At 41.5% G+C, this 21,501-nt stretch overlaps 1 protein-coding gene across 3 annotated transcripts in view; it reads right to left on the bottom strand.

Moving 5' to 3' along the window:
- Positions 1-21,501, bottom strand: part of DPP6 (dipeptidyl peptidase like 6) — a 2,254,101-nt gene that overhangs the window by 1,579,092 nt on the left and 653,508 nt on the right. Inside the window, exon 1 of one of the 3 annotated variants that reach the window (XM_078663246.1) lies at positions 21,000-21,137. The exons of the other annotated variants lie outside the window; for them this stretch is intronic. Coding sequence (XP_078519372.1) covers positions 21,000-21,059 — 60 coding nt within the window. The 5' untranslated portion in view covers positions 21,060-21,137. Of the gene's footprint in view, positions 1-20,999; positions 21,138-21,501 lie in introns of those variants that run through there. 3 annotated transcript variants of the gene reach the window in all.

Below are 21,501 nucleotides of genomic sequence, written 5' to 3'. Positions count from 1 at the left end.
TTTATTTTATATTTTATGTTTTATGTTGGTGCTTGTAAAGTCAGGCATGACACCATACAACAGTCCAAGAAAACCTGAGATGTTGCCTTAAAGAAGTGAGAAAGAGGAAGAGAAAGAAATCTAAACCATCAAAGGACAATGGAATACCAATAGTGAAGTAGTATGGTGGAATGTGACAGTGGGATCTCTCCTCTATGAATGACCTGAAAAGCTCCAACGAGCACAAGCCAGAAAGTATTAGTGCTTAACTCTCAGTGAGGTTTAGGTATATGAATTAGGCATATGACCTGCAGGACAACCCATAAAAGCTAGAGGGGAGAAGGCATGTGATTCATATTAAAGAAGGAAATTGAACCATGAACCTGAACCAATATGTGAGTTTTCAGGCTCCTTTTAAATTTGAGGAAGTAATTTTCAAAGCTTTATTGAAATGCTAATGAACCATCTGGACTTGAAATGTTCTTCTGCCGAAATTCTTGTATTTCTATGCACGTTTGGTGAGTAAATTCATGTTTATTAAGCAAGGATTTATAGAAAGCTGATTCGGAACAAATAGTATAGCAAGGCTATGTGGCAATTGCTCATTTAGGGTCTTGTGGGTGAGAAAGAGGGTCTTGAAATTCATTCAAGCAGGGCCACTGGAAGACTTAGCTCTTAAGTGGCATGGAAACATATCCTCAATTCCAGCAGGAGGTGAGCAGCGCTATTCTTAACTTTTTCAAATCTTTACAATAACTTATTTTAGAGACCTGTATTGATGTGCTGGAAATAATCTAGCTAATAACATTAGTAAGGCTAAGGTAGCTTTTTGAGAGAGGGGCAGTAGAGGTAAGACTCCTTCTAGGACCGGAATCACCGCCGGAGCATTTCCTCAGATTGCTCCCTCCATTCCCAATTACAACAGGTTGCATATTCATGTGCCCAGCTTTTCTAGGTGAGATGGGAATATTAGACCAAAATTTGGAGCCCAAAACTCTGGCTGGTAAAATCATGTATATCATTATTTTTAAAAGAGTATAGACCAGTAAAAGTGCTTCAATGTGTAAATTCTACTGGTAAAATCGTCAATGACCTTAACATCAAGGTATTTTGGGTGGGGGTACATGGGCCTATTATTATTAACCCAGATAGTTATGTCATTAAAAATCATCTTTCAATAAATTGGATTACCACACTAAGCAATGACAGTATGGAATTAGGTATTTTTAAGATTACAACCTCACCCACAAACAGCTGGAATGGAGCCTTATTATATTGCCCTCCGGGCTTGAAGATCGATTTTGCAGATAAATTGACAGAATTAATAGCTATGCATGTGCTTGCTGCAAATACATTTCTCTTATTGGGGGATTTTAACTTCCACGGTGAAAACCCAATGAGCCTGGAGGCGAACAAACTTATGTCCACTCTGGATCTGCTTGGCCTGTCCCAAAGAGTGACTGGTCCAACCCACTTCGCGGGCCACATGTTAGACCTTATCTTCGCTAACACTGACTACCTAACCTGCAGCCAATACACGAAAGGGGCCCCCTGCAGCCCCCCAGAGTCTCTCACATGGTCTGACCATGCGATGATCAGCTTTACCATTAAACTGTCCTGCTATAAGATTCGAACATTAAACTCGGGTAAGAAACGAATCATGCTTAGACCCTGGCGCAATCTCTCAGTTGAAGCCTTTGAGGAGGTCTTTCAATCAGAAATAGGTAAAAGGGAGATGGGAAATGAACTAAGGGCTTCAAGAAGGCGTCCAGCACTGCCTTGGATGCAGTGATCCCTAATAAAAAAACGGTCCAGTTACAAAGCCACCCATCAGCCCCCTGGTATACCAGCGAGCTTAGGAGGGAAAAGTCCAAATGCAAAAGACTGGAGAGAGTCTGGCGCACCAGTAAAGCAATACTAGACAGGACGCAATATAAACAAGCCTTGACCACCTACCAATTTAATTTAAAAATGGCAAGACGCCAATTCATCCTCAACCAAATTGAAGGTGCTGCTTATGCCCCACAGCCCCCTTCAACATTTCAAAAGATTATGTGTCTCCTCACGCTTGTAGGCAATCCCCCTTAGAAACTCAAGAATTTTGTGATCAGCTAGCTAGCTTTTTTCAAGAAAAGACCATCAGAATCTGATAGCCCCAGCAGGCATGTGGATCTGGATAAAAGGATAGGATATACCTTGGACTGCTTCGATCTAATCACCCTTGAGGAAGTCTCTAAAGCACTTGCCTCAGCTAAATCAGGCTCACTAACTGATCTCTGTCCACGCAAGATAATGGCTCTTTTAGCCTCTAGTTGTGTGCCGGCTATTCTCCAACTCTACAATTCATCTATATTATCTGGGGATATTCCAAGATCAGGAAAGGAAGCTTTCGGGCGTCCTATCCTGAAGAAACCTACGGCAGACCCACGAGAACTCGGCAACTACCGCCCGATCTCCCTCCTACCTTTACTGGCCAAGGTGTTGGAGACTATGATCAATAAACAACTGAGTCAATACTTGGTGCAAAACAAAATATTAGACCCTTCACAATTGGGATTCCGACAGGGTTTCAGCACCAAAACTGCCATTTTAGCAGTTACTGACTCGCTTAGACTACAAATATATAAAGGAGGATCGGAAATACTGATACTACTAGATCTCTCTGCAGCATTTGATACCATCTCACATGAAATGCTAGCGGAGAGACTGGTCTCTTGTGGTATCCAGGGAACAGCCCTAAAATGGCTACGAAACTTTATGTCTGGTAGAACACAAACAGTCATGCTTGGTTCACATCTCTCAGACCCTATCAGCTTAGACAGAGGTGTCCCTCAGGGCTCCTGCCTAAGCCCGACCCTAATTAATATTTATATGGCCCCTTTGGCAGGGATAGCAGAACAACTGGGCTTCAAGATCATCTCTTATGCTGATGATACTCAGCTCATGTTCTCAGTCGGCACTGATATAGTAGCAGAGAAAGCATGGTTTGCCAAAGGAATGCTTGAGATCTCCAGCTGGATGATGCAGAACTGTCTCCAACTGAATCCTGGCAAGACCAAGGCAATGCTAATGGGCAAAGAGACAGCTAGCTGGTCGGATGACTGGTGGCCCGCCCAATTGGGAGTAGCCCCAGTTCCGACTCAATGTGTAAAAAACCTAGGGCTAAAAGTAGATCAATCTTGATCTATGAAAGACCACATTGCTGCAACGACCAGCTCATGCTACTACAGCCTGCGTCTGCTGCGCAAAATCCTCCCCTTTATGCCGACGACCCATCGCAAAACCTTGGTCCAGGCTATGGTCATCAGCCCCCTGGATTACGGCAACTGCAGGTGATTCAAAATACTGCAGCTAGGATGGTATTGAATCGCCCAGCGGGCACCACATCGGTGCCTTTACTGCGCGAACTCCACTGGCTATCAGTGAGAAAAAGAACGTACTTTAAGATCTGTTGCCTCACTTTCATGGCACTTAGGGGAAGAGGTCCCAAATACCTCCAAAAGAGACTTATCAAACACGTACCTCACAGAAATCTCACATCCGGGTCGCGGGGTCTCCTACAAGTACCGCGCATAAGGCTGTGTTGCTCTGGAGGAAAATCTTTCTCGTACCTAGCTCCAAAGTACTGGAATGAGCTACCAGATCCCCATCGCAAAATTGATATCTACAGCACATTCAGGAAACAGCTAAAAGCCTTCCTATTCTAATCTCACTTGTCTTCCCTTTCACTTTCAGGAACACTGCTAGTCAGCACCGAGATGCCCCCGGGCGAGTCGAGCGCTATACAAGAATAATTAACACAACATAACATAACATTGGGGAACCACCCTGTACCCTACACGGCTACCATTTATTTATGGAATGGCAAAAGGTAATTGTCTTGCCAAGTCAGATTTTTCTTCCCAATACCAATTTCTCAACTGACTTAATTTTCTGTCCTAGCTCATCAGTTTTGTCACTACTATAAATCACTGAATATGCTTCTATGGTATTAAAATCAAAACATTTACGTTTCAAAGTTTTACGGCTAGGTTCAGAAGTCACCTGGAATCCTGCCCCGGCACTTGAAGGTAAGAGGTATTTTGACAGAGGACGACGCGGGAAAATTAAATAAATAATGTTCCCTCGTTATCTGTCGAACCCCCCGGCCCCACCGCTCTTACCTGCACGGGCCGCAGCTGCTGGAAATTAGCAATCTGCATTCAATTTTTAACAAAATAATTTTTACCCTGCATTTAAAACTGTAATAAAACTATGCTTAAAATCATATATTCCCTTAAAATTGATTTACATTGTAATACTATCAATGTCTGGATAAATTTCAAAAGAATGTCATGTTTTAATTCAACAGAATTTTCAGGGAGAACTGAAAACTAGCTCAGATATAAAGAAAACCCTATTTCATGCCTTGTTTGAGCAGCAGATGGGAAGGGTCTTGATTTGCGTGAATAGGCCAGAAATAACTTCTGCTCTCTTTATGAGGCATATGTGAAAATTCTCATGCTGGCCCTTCCTGCTGAATTATTCATGAGACATGGGCTACATTTCTGTTCAATCTGCATTGGGTATTAAGGGAAGCGTGTGTCCAAAAATGATTGGCAGCTGCCGCCTGCCTTTAACTTTCCCCCTTTGTAGGTTACCGAAGTGTCAATTAATTGCAAATTACTCTAAATCAGTGAACTGGTCTCTTTAAATCATTGGTCATTAAAGGACACATGCATTCCAAGACAGAGTCGCTAATCAGTGCTAGTGCCAAGGCTTAATTAATTAAGGGCAAGCCAGCTCGAACATGCTTTTACCTTGACCCTGAAGAGGCAGCAGTCACACTCGAATGGACTATTTTGTAGGTGTCTGTTTTTTATTTAGCAAAAGAATAAGTTGCAGTTCCAACCAGCAGCTGCTTCTGCATATTGTTGAATTTAATTGACTATCCAAAGTAGGTCCGGCGAAAACGTCTGCTACGCTGGCGAATTTTCGCATAATTTATCAAAATTCCTATTACGCTTGTTATGCGAAACCCCCCCATAGTATGCCATTACGTCACATGGTGCAATTACGCAGCACCATTTTAGCGTGGAAGCACAGGAACAACATGAACGACCAGAAGACGAGCAGATAGATGTTGCTCACAGTAGTTTTCTTTTTGTGCAATTTTTTTTAAGATTGCAATGTATTCATTTTATGTCACATATGCATCATTTCACGTAATTACGCAAAAGAATATTACGTACATTTCCAACACTCTAATCTTAAGCTATGGCAAACCTAAATATGTAACTGACTTCAGAAAAAATATTTGCAAATTGTTACAGAAGACATAATATGAAAAATACATGAAGGCTCTTTAATAAAAACAATGATGGCCTTAATAAGCAAAAATATGGTGAAAGCACAAATGACATTTAACGCCTACGTTACAACTATAGAATGTACCCAGCGTTGGGGCTGGACTGTGAACTCAAAGGAGCCCTTGCAATTTTGTCGGACAGCCCCTCTCCCCAGGGGGTAGGGCGCAAATGTCAAGCATTGCTGCTTAATAAAACCACCCCCAGCACTGATGGTTTTGTTAGTGGGGGCCGATATAGCAGCAATGCTGCAAAACCCGCCCCCACTGCTCCAAAACTGTCCCCCAACCTTCCAGATACCCGGGCAAATGCCCAAAGCCCACTGTGGCCAGTCCGACTCTGCCCTGAATGCTTTCTACAATAGCTTGTCATATGGCTGATGTGTACATTGTCGTCTGGCCTATGTTAGCATGAGCATGCTGCAGACTGTCTGCTGCTTTGCTCACGTTACTACACAAGTTTATTTTGCATGTGCCATTTTAAAACGTGCACATAAGAACTTATAGTTTTTTTCATGCTTTGCAGGTTCCTCGGATTTAGTCTGAACATTGTGAACAAGGTCGAACAACTAATGCCCCTTGTATTTGGTCTGGTCAGGCTAGGGCAAAGCATTCTGATGCAGCTGTTGTTTGGGAACACGTGCTTTGGTCTTATTGGAATACACGGATAGGTTGCACACATTTGGAGAGGGACCTTTCCAGGGAGAAGAGCCTGGCAGCCCCTATGATGTAGATCTACCGGAGGTACAGGGTCTGCTAATAACGCCCATAGATATTCTAATATATAATCATCTTGCTTCTATACAAGGGGAGGGAGGTTAGGCTGAACTGTTATTCACTATGAGAGCTCTTTTATGGTTTACGGATGACTAGCTATGCTGACCGTATTTGTGCTATACATTTTTTTCTGCTGATTGTGGCACTTATACTGCATACTAGAACATGTTAGTGAAAATAAATATTTTAAACTTGCTCGTGTCTCCGTCAGATCTTATGGTGGATGACTACAAGAGTGTGTCTTGCTACCGCAATTCCTGTGAGAGTCGGGAGTGTTGTGTTCTAAAGTGTCTAATCACTTGTTCCTCTGTGAGTGAGTGGTAGGGCAAGTGAGACACTATAGCTAGTCGGTCCCAGGCTCATGGGTACTAAGGTTGTAGGATAACTCAGTCCCTACATACTAAGGTCCCATAATCCCGCGCATTGTTCTGTGTATGCGCAGAATCCCTGTAACAAGCTTATACAGAGACATTATTCAAACAAGCGAATAGTTAATGGGGTAGATTCCCTGATTTCACAAGGGGTTTTGCCAGCAAATCAGTTAATGTCTCTGCTTCAAGTTGATGCAGCACCCAAAGGGGGCACGTAAATAACAAGAGGTGATTATTTCTTCCTGGCACCATATGAGCAGGACCAGGGAATAAGTACAGAGGGTGGAAATGGCACACCAGTGCTCCCCAAATTGTCACTCTGGGTTACCCTCTCCCGCTCATAATGCTAGCCGGCAAACTCCTGGGACAAATCTCATGACAAGGCAGCACAGTGGAGGTCTATAGTAGGAACGTCTGTATCTGTCCGCTGAAGAGGGCGATGGAGCCCTCTTTATGGTCATGGAGGTCACCCACACATCACAACTGAGCAGCACTGCAGACTACTGCTGTGTCAAAGTCAGGCGTGCAGGGACACACTTATACTTTGTGTACACACAGCTATGCCATGTACAAATAATGTAATATAGCAGCCCCAGACCTGCAAACTCACATGGTAACACCTTGCGTTGCAAAATATTGGTGTGAAAACACCTCAGGACATATGTGACAGCAGCCTCGGTAAGCTTTTGCTCTTTTTTTGTTTTTTGGATTGCCGGTCAATGGAGGGTAGAGGAGGCAGAAGTGCATCTTACGGAAGCAGTCTTGGCATGAGGCCCCACCTCTTTCAGGGACACGCCCCCACCTCACACAGCGAAATGTTTCATAAAATTTGCAGGTCTGCAGCCCAGACAGATCCATGTCAGGTATAGGCCAATACTAATGCTCTCTTAGAATTCGGCCTTGGAGTTTTTAGGCTACACATTCCAATTTCATACTTTTAAAGCCAAGAGTTGATAAAACATTATTCTGCAATTAAATTTCATCCAGCCTAATGCGGAAGCCTTTGAACTCTCATGTTTGTTTTGTGCCTAAATAGACAATATGGCGTTCCTAAAAACTGCAGGGATCGCAATTTTATTTAATAAAGTTCAACCTCATTTGTAGATTAGCTGATAAAAAGAAAAAAAGTTTATTAGTGCAAAAAAAAGTGTATCAATCAAAATACAATGCAATAACATTTTTTTTTACAACAAACTGCTATATACTGGATGGGTACATTATGGACTTAGTAAAAGGACATCCATTGGAGAGGGTGCAAATAGTACCTTCGGCTTATATTAGGTTTGGTGTATTGTAGTTTGAGAAAATCTGAAATGTCAGACTTTAAACTGATCAAAACTACGTGCTGGTTCACAAAGTTTTTTCTAGGACTAGCTGTGTCTTACCCTTGTAGATGAAAAATAAAATGATACTAAAACAATGTTATTATCATTTTATTTTTCACCTACAGCCAAAGCTGCCGACTCAAGGGCGGATCGAGCTGGGCATCCTGAGTGACTGCAGAAGCTACAGCAGGGGAGGAGAAGTGTTGGGCACTGTACGTGTGCATTACGGTTTGGCTTGCCGTCTTAGGCAGGCCAAACCAACATGCACACTTAGATTTCTCCAACCCAGCTGTATTGAACAGCCAGGTGGAGAAATGGCAAAGGCTACCAGTCTATTACTGAGTGACTAACCAGGCTGCTCAGACCAATCCTGGTGCTGCTCGGGAGCAGCGTGTTGGATTGGGTGCGAGAGGCCCATGAACTTCAAGATAGGTCCATTTCTCTTTCGATTTAAGTGCAAGCTTCACTTCCTTCTAGCAGTGCTGTGTTGGTCCTGCAGGGCTTGTGCAGCTATATGTGACCCGAGGCACAAACACAGATTTTCCACCCCCTCTTCATGTTACTTCTTTACTGAGGTTGGTGGCAGCGGCAGTGGGAGGTAAGTAGGTTTATTTTGTATCATATTTTAACCCCGCACTGCCCCACCACTTTATTTTGGTAGCAGCCGCCTCTGTGTCTTATTGTAGATTTCGTAGTAACTCATGCATGAATTTTCTTGAATAAATGTGTTAACCCTGGAACTACCTTGGAAAGTCATATTAAGACACAAAATGTACTCAAAGAAAATATCAATCAGGAAGGGATATTCAAATTTAAATCACAGGTAAGACAAGTGTAAAATATCACTACTTAGAGAAAAAAGGTCTGTGAACTGGTTCAAACATAGCAAATGCAAGTACCCTCAAAGTATAAACAATGATTGTCAAATCAGTCAGATCACATCCCTTAATGTGGAGCCCAGCCTTAGCGTCCTGGCCACCTGTTAACTACATAGCACACAAAACCACAGGCAGTTTCCAATACTGATCTGAAGCATAACTCCAATAAGGGAGAATGGAAGTGAGAATAAGTAAAATACATGTAATTTATGGGCCTCCAATCAACTCATATGTCATTCGCCAGCACATATTAAGACGTAGCAGTCTGTGAATTTTTTGACATGATATTACTCGTGATACTACTCCATTCCAAAATGAAAAAGGGGTCTCAATAGTACTGGTGCAACAGCTTGAATCATGATTCAACATTTTTAAAGAAAGTTAAGTATACAAAACATAAGAATCAATCGATTTTCATTGTCATTTTTACTGCTAAAAATATAACCTGGAGCATAGAGTTTTGATTAAATGCAAGCCCTTCAGAAATATTTCACTCTAATAAAACTAGTAAACTTCTAATGGTCAAGACCCAAAACGTACATTACACAAAAAAAAATCATTGGCTGAATTTATATTTTACCACTGGGCTACACCAAACTTTCAGTAAACTATAATCTGTGAATTTACTTTTTTTCCCTCAAAACTATTGTTTTTATATTATTGCAAAGCCTAAATATAATACTTTCACCTTTGTTTTTTCAGTGAATAATGTCACACTTTTCAATTTTTACATGGACCTCCTAGTGTGTATTCCTTTAATAAAACATCACATACCATTTTTAGACTCTCCACTTTACTCAAAATACCATTCAGTTCTGGATGACGATGATGATGCAACACATGAAACTTAATCCACCTAATGAATAGCTCCATCCGATCTATCCCTGATTTCTCCCCAAAACTCAACTATCCCAGTCCAGTATTACCTCAGCACATGCTTTGTGCTGAACTGCCATTCCGCCATGGTGGAATGCACCAAATCCCTACTCTTCTGCTTGGTCAACAATTTGAAGCTACAAACACACCCCAACTCACTGGTTAAAGTGGCACAACATGAAGACAGGCTCCTCTCAGGTATAAAACCTTGAATCCAAAGAATTTAAACAATCAGTTCAAACACTTGCATTGTCAGGTCTGGATCATGAAAATTAATTACTTGTAGAAATTCCTAAACTATCACTAGTGCCCTCACAGTGTCTCTTTATGCAGTTGTTAGGCCAGCTACTGGCACAATTGTTTATCACATTTCAATCTTAATCAATCTTAATCATACAGACCTTGATCTTGATTGAGCAAACTAAACTGACTCCCTACTGCAGCAGAGTAACCTGAATCACCAACGACTCATTTTATTCGCTCAGCAACCTATACAGTAAATTAAATGCTAGCAGTGGACCACAGCACTCACTGTGCCACCCACTTATTTTGCTCTGTAAAACATGTCTTGGGCCTGTCACAGAAGTCTGTAGTGCAGATTTAAACTAACATTTCGACCTGGTAAAATGCCTTTTAACCAGGTCTAAACCTTCCTTTTCAATACTTATAAGCCTAGGGTAGACCCTAAATGCTCACAGGGCAGGGGGCATGGTATTTAAAAGAGTAAGAAATGTGGTTTTGAAGATGTACATGTTCTGACAGTGAATAACACTTAAAGTCATTTTTAAATGTTGTACGGCCCATCTCTTCCATGGGCTAACACTGGGTTACCATATTCCAATTAATAAATATTAACTTTAGATTGGGAGCAGGTACAGAAATTATGTTTACACTCACATAAATTGTCATTTAAAATGTTCTTTAGTTGTAAAGTCTGATTTTAAAGCGCAATTATGAAAATTGCGCTTTTTGAAACTTGTCCAAGGATTCAGAGGACTTTCTAGGAGTCTCCAGCAAAAAGGGCCTGTTAATAGTTACCCCATGTGCGTTAGGCCCAGACAGTGAATAGTGACACCTGTGTGTAGCTAGAAGAGTGTCTTCCAGACAGGACAGCTCAGGAGGAACCCTGCTCTGGTTACATTTCAAAGGACCTTGTCCGCAGCACACAAAAAGGAACCTGGGACCAGGTCTGCCCTGCCTTTTGTCATTCTGCTGCTAGACTCAATTAGATTAAGTCCTGATCCCCAATAGGTGCCCACCAGGGACTGGAACCTAGGCTGGCATCAGTGAGAGCTTCTTCTGAAGAAGAAGATGAACATCCTAGAGGTTAGGCTCATAGCGAAAGCAGTCCGAAGTCGCTAACTGCATGAAAGCCACCTGCCTGAAGGTTAATACCAACAAGGCAGAAGTAGTGATCTTTGGCAAGAACACCTCAACATTGGACTCCAACTGGTGGCAGGCCAAACTGCGATCCACCCCAAAACCCACACCAGGAACCTTTAAAAATCATTGACAGCACACTAAATATGACTGCACCAGTCAATTCCATCAATGCACCCGGCTTCCAAACCCTGAAAATGCTGAGGAAGATATTCAAATGGCTCACAAGCAACACTATTCATACTCCTCACACACACATTAAAGGCACGCTACAACTTAGTCCCATCCTACCTGAACAGTTGCATCTTCTTCACCAAACACACAGACACATTCACCTTGCAGGACTCCTACTTGCACATATCCTAAACCCAGATCTGGAGGATGGGCATTCCCTTACGGCACTCCTAAAGCATGGCGTATGACCACCCAGTCCACATAAGAGTGTCCTCCTCTCTTCTTGAATTCCACAAGAAGCTGAAGACCTACCTTTTCAATTAACCAGCTTACCATAAGCAGGGGTAGGCAGACACACATGCTCAGCACTAGGATACCCTTGTGGGTAATAGTGCACTTTTGCAAATACACATAACATAACAGAACACAACTGTACGACTTGAAAACATTGGTGCTGATTATCAATAGCATAATAGCAAGACCCCTGCCAATCAGGTGGGCAGAAATCTTGAGTGTTCTGCCCCCATAGACTGGTGGCAAAAATCAAGGTGTCTGGCAGGAAACCTTTGTTTAGGAAACACGTTACATAGGTTGTAAAAGGCTGCTAACTACCAACCAAGACCTCTAAAGAATCTTTGCATGGATTCATTCAACCTATAAGGGAGTTGGTACTGCTACAAGCTACTTTAACCCCTTGGCCGCGTCGCGAATTTCACCGCGGCGCGGGGGTGAGCGCAGCGCTGCCATGCTCGTGACGGAACCACGCCTTCATGAGTTACGGGCGGCGTGTGCTCATGACAGCGTGGTTCTGTCACGGCCCGCCCGGTCAATAATTCACCTGCACAGGCGGGGAATTAATGCCGCGTCGGCGGAGCGGCAGCCACATGACCGAGCCACGCCGTCATGAGCACACGCCGCCCGTGGCTCATGACGGTGTGGTTCCGTCAAAAGCAGGCAAGGGGTTAATGACCTGTTAGGATTGTGCGAAATATGCATACATTGTTCTTCATTTCTGCCTGACTCAAAAAATTCAGAGGTTGCAAAACATTGAAGTAAGGCTAATCCTGCCTCAAAGACACCGGGAATGAATCAAATCCATAATACAGGACTACTTCGGAATCCAGAATCTAAAAGGAAGTAATATTAGCACCTTTCATGGCGTCATAAAGAACTCTTGGCTATTCACATCAGAAGTTACTGGGAGGGCGCTGTGGATTATTGTTCGGAACAATATCATGTTGTGCACTACTCTAAACATCATCTCACAAGAAATCCTTAAAGTTGCCTGCAAGTAACCTACACCTGACAAACCAACTAAAATAATATTGATTCTTTGCTAAACATTATGCACCAATGAACCTGTAAATGTACAAAATAATACTGGTTAGAAAAGGTATCGACAGCCAAGGTCATTCGTTAAAATATGATGACACTAGCAGTTAGTTGAACAGTTAGGCACATAAAATGTCCACACAAATCCAGTTCTCGCCTTCCAAGACATGACATATATTTAAAATTATGAATATAAAACCTGAACAGGAATCGCATAAATGCTAATCTCTCTTATCCTCAAAAAGTAAACTTTAGGGTAGGAAATTTCTAACTGAAATTTAAAGCCTCTCAGAGTGAATCACTTCTCATTTAGGCATTCATCCTATTTAAATTCATCCTATTTGAACTAAATCTATGAGGTAAGACATAATAATACTTATTTGCATACACGTTATGCAAAATATTACAACTTTTAATCACATTCTGTGTTTTGTTGTGCCAAATGTGTTTCTAGGATTAAAAAATATTGGATCTATATTTAAAGCTTACTCAAAAATGTACTTCTGGCTTAAGAAATGTGCCGTTTAATTTGTAAAGGAATTGTAATATTTCTTTTAGAATGTATTGCACTAGAATTGACTTGACACTGATTTCAAGTTTGTATGTATTGGAAATTTTCTGTAGAGTGATCCTGGCCCATAAAAAGCCTGGTAGGTGTTAATTAAGTGGCTTTCCTTTACTATTAACAGTCGGGCTAGTGTTGCTTAGAAGTTATGTGGTTGCATGTGATCCCTGGAGTTTGTATATAACAACTCAAGAGTGGAAACTGGGCTCCACATAGTGTATACAGTTCAGAGTTCTATATATCAGTCTGGGACAGTCACTTTTATGGTGGTGCAACTGTGACTGCTGCACTGAATGGCATTTATTGTAGAGTTGCTTTACAGGGCGGAGGGAATAGAAGGGAACGATTGTGCCAGTGACCTTTAGTTAGAAAAAATCAATTGATGATGACAGGTGATTTGTTCTAAGAGAGAAATTCAGATTTAATTAAAACCAAGGGCATGTACTGAGGAGTCTGGAAAGGAAAAGGTTCTCATTAAGAAAGCCAGGACTGGGCTGTCTCAAAAAGGATTACAATCAATAAATACTACATTCCCTGTGTTCTTTTTGTGTATTTACTATTCACATGGATCTGCATCAACAGGTCTGCTGCTTGAAAGTAAGGCCCACGAAGGAGGCAGGGCAGATAGCTTTCCAGCGAGTGAAAGTGTAGCGCTGTCTGCATGAATATAGGAGATAAATCCAAATGAACTGCTGGGGTCTTTGCTGCACCACAGGTGACACTGTTGGTGAGAAGGAGAAAGGTGCAATTGAAATATTCTTCGACTTGTTTCATAAAAAAAATGTTTTCATCAAACAAAGGGAGCTGCCTTGGGGTCGGCTAAATTATTTGGTCTGCCCAAGTAGATGTAATTAGTGGTGTGAAATGCATGGCAGGTGTTTTCATAAGGTAAAGTATGGGTAAAATACTTAGGAGCCCAGCAATAGCTGTAATTTTTTTTTAAAACCAGACCATTTTACATTTTAGTGTTAGAGGTGCGCTCCAACTAAAAAAAAAATATATTTGATATGATGTGCTGAAAACCCCTGCTCCATTCCTGTTCAAATGCCACAACATAGAAAGTGATTAGAATGTCAAGGTATTAGCAGAGTGGTGTAAGTCAGGATGTGGGTAGATGGGTACAGATTCTGTCACAGGCCAGCATAAAGCCATCCTGCAAATCTTTAAGCATTTTCCACCTGTGTTGCATTACAATTATCCATGAATTGCCCTTTTATACATCTAGGCTACAGAGTGTAGGATGGAAACCGGTCTGTAGTCATTAGGATCAGCGACATCAAGAGGAAGTTTTTTTAGCAGAAGAATAGAGACATCATGGAGGATTTCTTGGAGGGAGGAGGAGGGTCAATTTCAACAAAGTGCTTGCTGATGTTTAGCACAGCTAAAACTATAGTAGAACGAGTTGGAACCTCTGGCTATATAGTGATCAATCCGAGAATGATCAATTTGCTTGAAAGATTAGTGTTATGGTCAGTGGGAAAAAAGCAGGGGTCGTGGTTATGGGTGGGCTTGAGTTTTACGACTCCTATGCAAACCCCTGTTTACTGGGATTCCTAGTTGTGCTGACTTACTGTAACTGGTAATTACCTGGTAAGATACCGTCTTCAACCTTCATTACATTTTGACATGTGAAACCTTCTGGAATATAACTGGAAAAAGATACTGTATTTACCATGGTATGGTGGATTTTGGTGCAGTAACCAAAAAAAGTGTGACAGTTATTCCCCCAAAATATGGACAAGGTACAATATATGGCACCTGATAAATTTCAAACCCCGGTCAGTTGGATTCTATCATGTGCAATAAATAGCACCTTACCACACGGTGATCATCAGAACCTTCGAGAGACGAAACTTTGAGCACTCATGTTCAGTTTAGATTTATGGGGTGGAAGGACAAAAGCCAGAGTGAGAGTGGGGAATATGTCCCAAATCGTAGTGAATTTGAAATGTATAGATTATGTCAGATTATTGCAATTTTAGTGACACAGTGATGGAGTCTTTGCTCACCTTCAATGCCAATAGACCAAATAGGGAATCTGACTAATTTGAACCTGATTGATCTAGACCACTTTCCATTCATCATTGCTTATTTCACTGAAATGCTTTCAGACCATGAATAATTTTCCATCATGCCGATCACAAAACTTTCAGTTGCATAATGTTTGAATGTTTTTTCCTGTTACTGTAGCGTTTGCCTAAACTAAAGACCTCTCTCTTTAAATTTAACCTACAACCAGGTTTCACGTTTCACAGAGAATATTAAAGCTTAGAAGCAGTTCAATTTCATGCAATGGTCTAAGTTTTTCAAAATGTAAAATATTTCTGGTCCTACAATTACATTAGAAGTAATTCTTGACCCCTTTGAGGATACTCTCGATTTTATGTTAATTTAAGTTTTTTTTTAGAAAACGCTATGTACAATCTTTCATTTGCTCAAAATGCTTTGTCAGGGGAAGAGGATCAAAAATGGATAGAGGGTAGGTCTTTGTATCTGTATTCTACTAATCATTGGATGTTTCTATCCATGTGAGGTCCTTGTGGATCTATGAACCTGGAAAGTGTGACAGTCCCAAAACAGTAAGGAACCTGCCAGTGTGAGAAGCCTATGCCTGGGGCATCATTTTTTCGAAAAGTTGATCCATAGTCATGAGTAGTGGCTTCATGTTAACAGCAACCTATAGAGGTTTAGCAGTATGACAGTAATGGGAAGTATTAAAGATTAGCGTGCTAAAAGCTCACATGCAGGGCCGAAAAGATTGAATTATGGGCCTGTTTTTTTTTTTATTGCGGAAGTTTGTTCTTTTAACCTTACAGGTTAAAAGAAGGCTGTGGATAGCCACCCTTGAGCATCAAAGGGGCAACCATTGCAAGGTATCAAAGAAAACAGCTCTGATATACTTGGTATCCCACAAAGTACATTCTTTCCGAGGTTAAAAGCCAGTGAATGAGTTCCCTGGCCGGTTTGAGGTGCTTAATGTGGGAGATCCCAAAGATAAGGCGGCAGCAATCCATTTCAGTTTATTAATAGTGTTTGTTTACAGGTTCTTTGTAGATAACATAGTAGTAGTCGACTGGGTAAAAGGCCACTTTAAGGACCAGGGCACTTTTGTATTCTAAGACCATTAAGAGGTAGGTACTGCATAACAACATTCAGTGGTGGCATTTTTTTTTTTACCATCAACCTTTGACATTAGAAGTAAATGATAATTCTTATTTAAACAGTAGTTCTAAGTTTAGACCTTGGGCTGAGGGTGTCTGGGTAGAGCAATGAAACATGCCATTTACCAGATGTGGTGGTGTGTCCACCGGACCCTTAGACAACATCTCTTCCTTCCAGACTTTCACAAACAACCATTTTTGGGCCTTCAGTGTTGTAATGATAGAACACATGCCACTGGGCCTCGGATCCCGTATTATGCTTAAGGTGATGTAGGTGATCATCCGGGTATATATGGTAACAATATTTCCACTATCAAGAGATGCTGACCAGACCCTTTTTGACTTAGTGTTTGATAGTCATGCTTTAATCTCCATATTAGCCGTAAATATTGACACTTGTGTCTGTTTTACAATGTGGGTGCTCCACTTTATCAGCAACTAAAGGTTTCTAGTGGTTCAAATAGCAGAACAGTTCTTTTCGACATGAAATCAGGATATTCAACAGAAAGAAAGGTAGATTCTATAAGGTAAATAAAAATAAAAGCTATACCAGATACAATTAGATACCAATAAAAACAACTAAAACATTAGGCAATAAGGCGTGTAGCAGGCTTCGCTGTCTGTGTGATGAAGTCTTTTCAGCAAACACACACCTATATCTAAACACAGAGCTACTTATAAGTATCTATTTAAGTAAAGGGTATGACCATTATGGAGGTAGTGTTCCCTATTTCAAGGTATACATACTTCCATCAGTGAGGTCAGTTAGACAATTTTGTCAGAATCGGGTAACAAACTTCTCACGATTTGAAACAACTATTAGCAAAGCCAGTAGGTCTTGACATTACCAGGTGAGTGATGATGTATTGTCTTTATCAATCATCTTTAGTTTGCTGTTCTAATCTGGCCATCAACCAATGTGGAACATTAAAAAAAGCCAAAATGCCCGGATCTGTCACGACGCATGCAGCATGCACATACATCAGAACGCATGAGCACACATGCGATCACAAAGTAGCCATTTTTGACTGATTGAATTCCAAGATGGCTACGTTATGATTACATGCATCCTGAAGCACCAGCGCCCGTTTTGGCTTTTTTTTTTATTTGCCATTCTAACATAACTGATAGCAATTTTAGAATCGTAAAATAAAAAATAACGAAAGAAAGTGTGCAGGAGAACAACTGAGGAAAGTGATCGGCCAATTAGGATTCAACAGCTGCCAGACACTCAGAAAACACAAACAAACAAAAACCCCAAAAGCAGGATGGCACTGGGCGGGAGTGCATTGGGGAGCAACTGACAGGCAGGTATGTGGAGACTGTGGCATAAGCATCTACATGTAAGTACATGTGTTCGGTGCGGACAGTCTCCATAAAAACAAAAAACTATTAAACAAGGATTAAATGTGTTGGTTTTTTAGGTAGTTCACATCATTAAAATGCCATGGATTGGACCTCTACAGCCAATGCCTAACACCAGCTGAACGATAGTAGCCAATGGCTGAGAGGGTCTGTACAAAAGTCCCATTGTCTATGTGTATGGATGTGGATGGGATAAATGTATGCGAGACCTAAAACAGAACCTTGTCAGGCTTGGTGGCTATTTTTTGGGAATAATATACAATGAATCCTGAAAGGTATCATGATTACAAATTACATTATTTTCCACCCTCTTAACATTTCCCTTCCTGCATCAACCTTCACCAAATTTGGCATGCCCAAGTTAAAACTTTGCTTTCAAAGTTTGATTATCGTGTTTCAATATTATAAGCACAAAAAACGTATTTAATAACTTGTAGTCAAAAGACTATTGCAGTCATGAACATCTTCATTGCCCCTTCCTGCTGCTTACTCCCAGTGTTGGAGTTTGTGACTAATGTAAAAAAGACACTCGAAGAGTGGCTCATTTGATGCACACTTTTCCTTGCATCAGTAATATGATTTTCTTAAGAAATTGCTTTTGGGCAAACTCTGGAACTTAAAAAGAAATCGTAACACATTTCCAAAAGAAAACGCCAATCTTCACATGGTGTAGAGTTATTATCATACAATGCGATTCTAATTATTTGTTATACACTTTTAACTTCCCAGCATGAATTATTCAGCAGTAATAGGGGCAGCTCCTCTGTAATGGTGGAGGAGCATCGCCTCACCGATCAGTCAGTCAGTGGTCAAGCGAAAAATAAAATAAAATGCCAGCTGACTGACTGAGCCGATGCCAGCAACGTAGGGAGGGGCATGGGCGGGCATGGGCAGGCATAGCAGGGAGGAGTGGAAGGCTGTAAGTACACATGGCTGTTTGTCTGGCCACCTTAGAACGGCCAAACAGATATGCGCTCTTAGGTTTCTCCAACCCAGCTGTATTGCACAGTTCGAGAAACGTCACAGGATCTTAGGCACTGTCTGAGTGGCAAACCACACCGCTCAGACCAATCATGGTGCTACTCTCATGTTATTGAAAGCAGCACAGGGATTGGATGGGGAGCCTTTGTTCCAGTGCCTGCTGTGAGGAGAGCCGAAGAGAGGACCGAGGCTACAGCGTCGTCTGGTAAGTTTAAAAAAATGATTATTCTCTCTAAGGCCCCCCCACACTTTATTATTGCAGCGGCCGCCCCTGAGCAGTAACATTCTGAAAAGAACTCCACCCAAGAGGCACATACTGTATTACAAAATGAAACTGCCCTGGTCCTGAACTGACAAAAGCAGTGAATCTGGCCAGTGAAGATGCTATAGTGGTGAATTCTGTTGTGAGGGTGCTATCAGACAGCAATTATGCCGTTACGGCAAAAACAATTCACAACCAAAAAAGGGTCATCTTGCAGTATCAGTATCATGCGAAATGTGGACTTATTTTTCATCATCAAACTTTCATCCAAAGCATGAGAGAGCAGTAGTATTGGGAGAAGAAAGAAGAAAAGGAAACATAGGAGATGAGACATGGGAAAGCGTCTGCATGAGTTAGATAAAAAGAATGTAGTGAGGGAAAAGAAAGTGGCATGAGGTGGAATCACCAATAGGAACCCTTGACATTTGTCAAAACATGCTCTCGGTATCACTAATGGTGGGTGCCTAAGAAAAACTTTGGGCCTCTGCACTTACTTTATTTACATAAATCGTCATATTAATATTTTACAAATTAAGCACTAATTGTTAGCAGTGTTTGAAGCAACAAGAACATGCTAAGCATATCAATGGTACTTCATCGGATGTACGTTGTTACGATGCGTGGTATTACCACGCGTACCGTTACAACGCGTATTTTACAACGCAAGTCGTTACCACAACTTGCGCTGTAGGGGTGCGGACTTAGGAATAGTTTAATTTACTATTCCAACAACAGCCTACGTACAGTAGGGAAGGTGTTGGAATAGTAAATCTACTATTCCTTGTCCTTTAGCGCCCTCCAGCGCAAGTCGTGGTTACGACTTGCGTTCTAAAATCCTCGTTGTAACGGTACTGCGGGGTAACATCCGCATCGCAAAGGATGTTCCCCACTTCATCACAGGTCCTAATGGCTTCTACCTTCACAAAGAAAATGGCTGAGACCCTAAATTGCACGTTATGGTGATACCACTTTCTGCCCAGTCAACAGCGCCTGCATACTTGTGTCAACTAATCTTGGCTCGTTGGTGTTAATAAATGAGTCTGTAAAAAAATATTCTAGCGGTCTGTTGCACGATTCAGTGATTCACATCTTCACCCTCAATATTTAAATGTGGAGGTGTCTTCAGATTATAATGTGCTTCTTTAGGCTACTTCCAGTTACATTCAGTGCTATAGGGACAACTGCACGAGGTGTATATTGTTTACATACCACACTCATAATTTGATATTGGAGAGGTGTGGCAGAGTGGCCTGAGCGGCTGACTCCATAGCGCAGGGCTCATGGTTCAATCCCCGGTGCCAGCCCAGCCCAGCATCATGTGACTCTGGGCAATAGCTCACAATCTCCCCGACTGACCACCCACCCCCACCCCAGCGCCTGGATACCACTAGGGGATGATAAATTTGCACTGTACAAATGTGGAATTATTATATCATGATGCAATACTTATCTATTGGTACCAATGGAGACCGAGCAGAGGCAAAGTATACATTTTCACTTGTTGCACTAAATCAAAGCAGCTCTAACCCCAAAAAAGTATTTCATTTCTCAGTGCTTTGCACCGGACGTTTAAGAACTGGAATACCCGATTGTAGATACCATGTAATACCGTTGGTATTTGCTGGAATTAATGAGCCCAAGAGACCTTGAAGAAACTCTGTAAATTATTTTGAAAAATCAGCAACTTTCTTTTCTAAAGAGTATAAACACACTGTTCGTCCACAAAAACAAATCGGTGCACAAAAACCATCGTATAAGTGAATCTATAAAAGCCAAATAAATCATTAGATGAAAATTATTCATTTTCTAAATGAATTGGGTTAAATTCGCTGGAAAGTCTTATTAACCTGTTTCTGACCGGCTATATTTTGTACCGCGACTAACACATTGATTCTGAGAAGGCTCAATACATCCCAGCACCATTACAGGTAATATCCATAAAGGGATAACAAGCATTAATCTAGTCATGTAAAGATTTCCTGGTTTAAATACAAAAATTCGAAGCGAGGTGGAGACCCTGCATAGAAATCTTAAAGACTTCAACAAAATAAGTAATTTAAAAGCATTTAAAAAGCATTTAAAATATTTCAGCAGCACACCCGAGACAAGAAACGCGTTTCTCAGCATAAAAATAAATAAATAAATACATAAATAAATAAATATACAAGATCAAAATGTATTTAAAAAATACTGGACTCCATTTAAGATTTGTAGATTTCTGTGACTTACCCTCCATAATTTCTTAAAGCTTTCCGAGCGGGACAGTTTGTGCTTGTTCATCCTGTACATCTGCCTGAGGTGTGTTCGATGCGACAGAGCCGCGAGCGCGCGCAACAAGCAGCCCGGGGCTGAGACCAGTTAAGAGCTTCCGAAGCTCGTCTTGAAAACAGAGGCACTCCCAGCTCTCAGGGCGGCTTCCCATAACCACACGCTTCCCAGCTCAGCAGAAAGTAGCCAATAGCCGAGTATGACATTAAGAAACTCCGCAGAGATCATAAAAACAGCATCAGGTCTATATGGAAACCAGTGCTTGACTCGGAGCCCGAGCAAATGGACCACTTATGGCCTGGTAATGGGTTCAGTTTACCGCTGGCGTTGTCGCCTGTGGCTTGGGGCGATGTTTTCTTGGCTCAACTGCAAGGATGCTTCTGAAAAAGCGCGCTAATTATTTATTAGCCCTTATCTCTGAAGCATGTCAACAAGAGAAGCAAATATCGAAGAGGGCTGTTGC

The sequence above is a fragment of the Lissotriton helveticus genome, chromosome 10, assembly GCF_964261635.1.
Source record: "Lissotriton helveticus chromosome 10, aLisHel1.1, whole genome shotgun sequence".
Lineage (NCBI taxonomy): Eukaryota > Metazoa > Chordata > Amphibia > Caudata > Salamandridae > Lissotriton > Lissotriton helveticus.
This window is presented reverse-complemented; position numbering and strand designations above follow the sequence as displayed.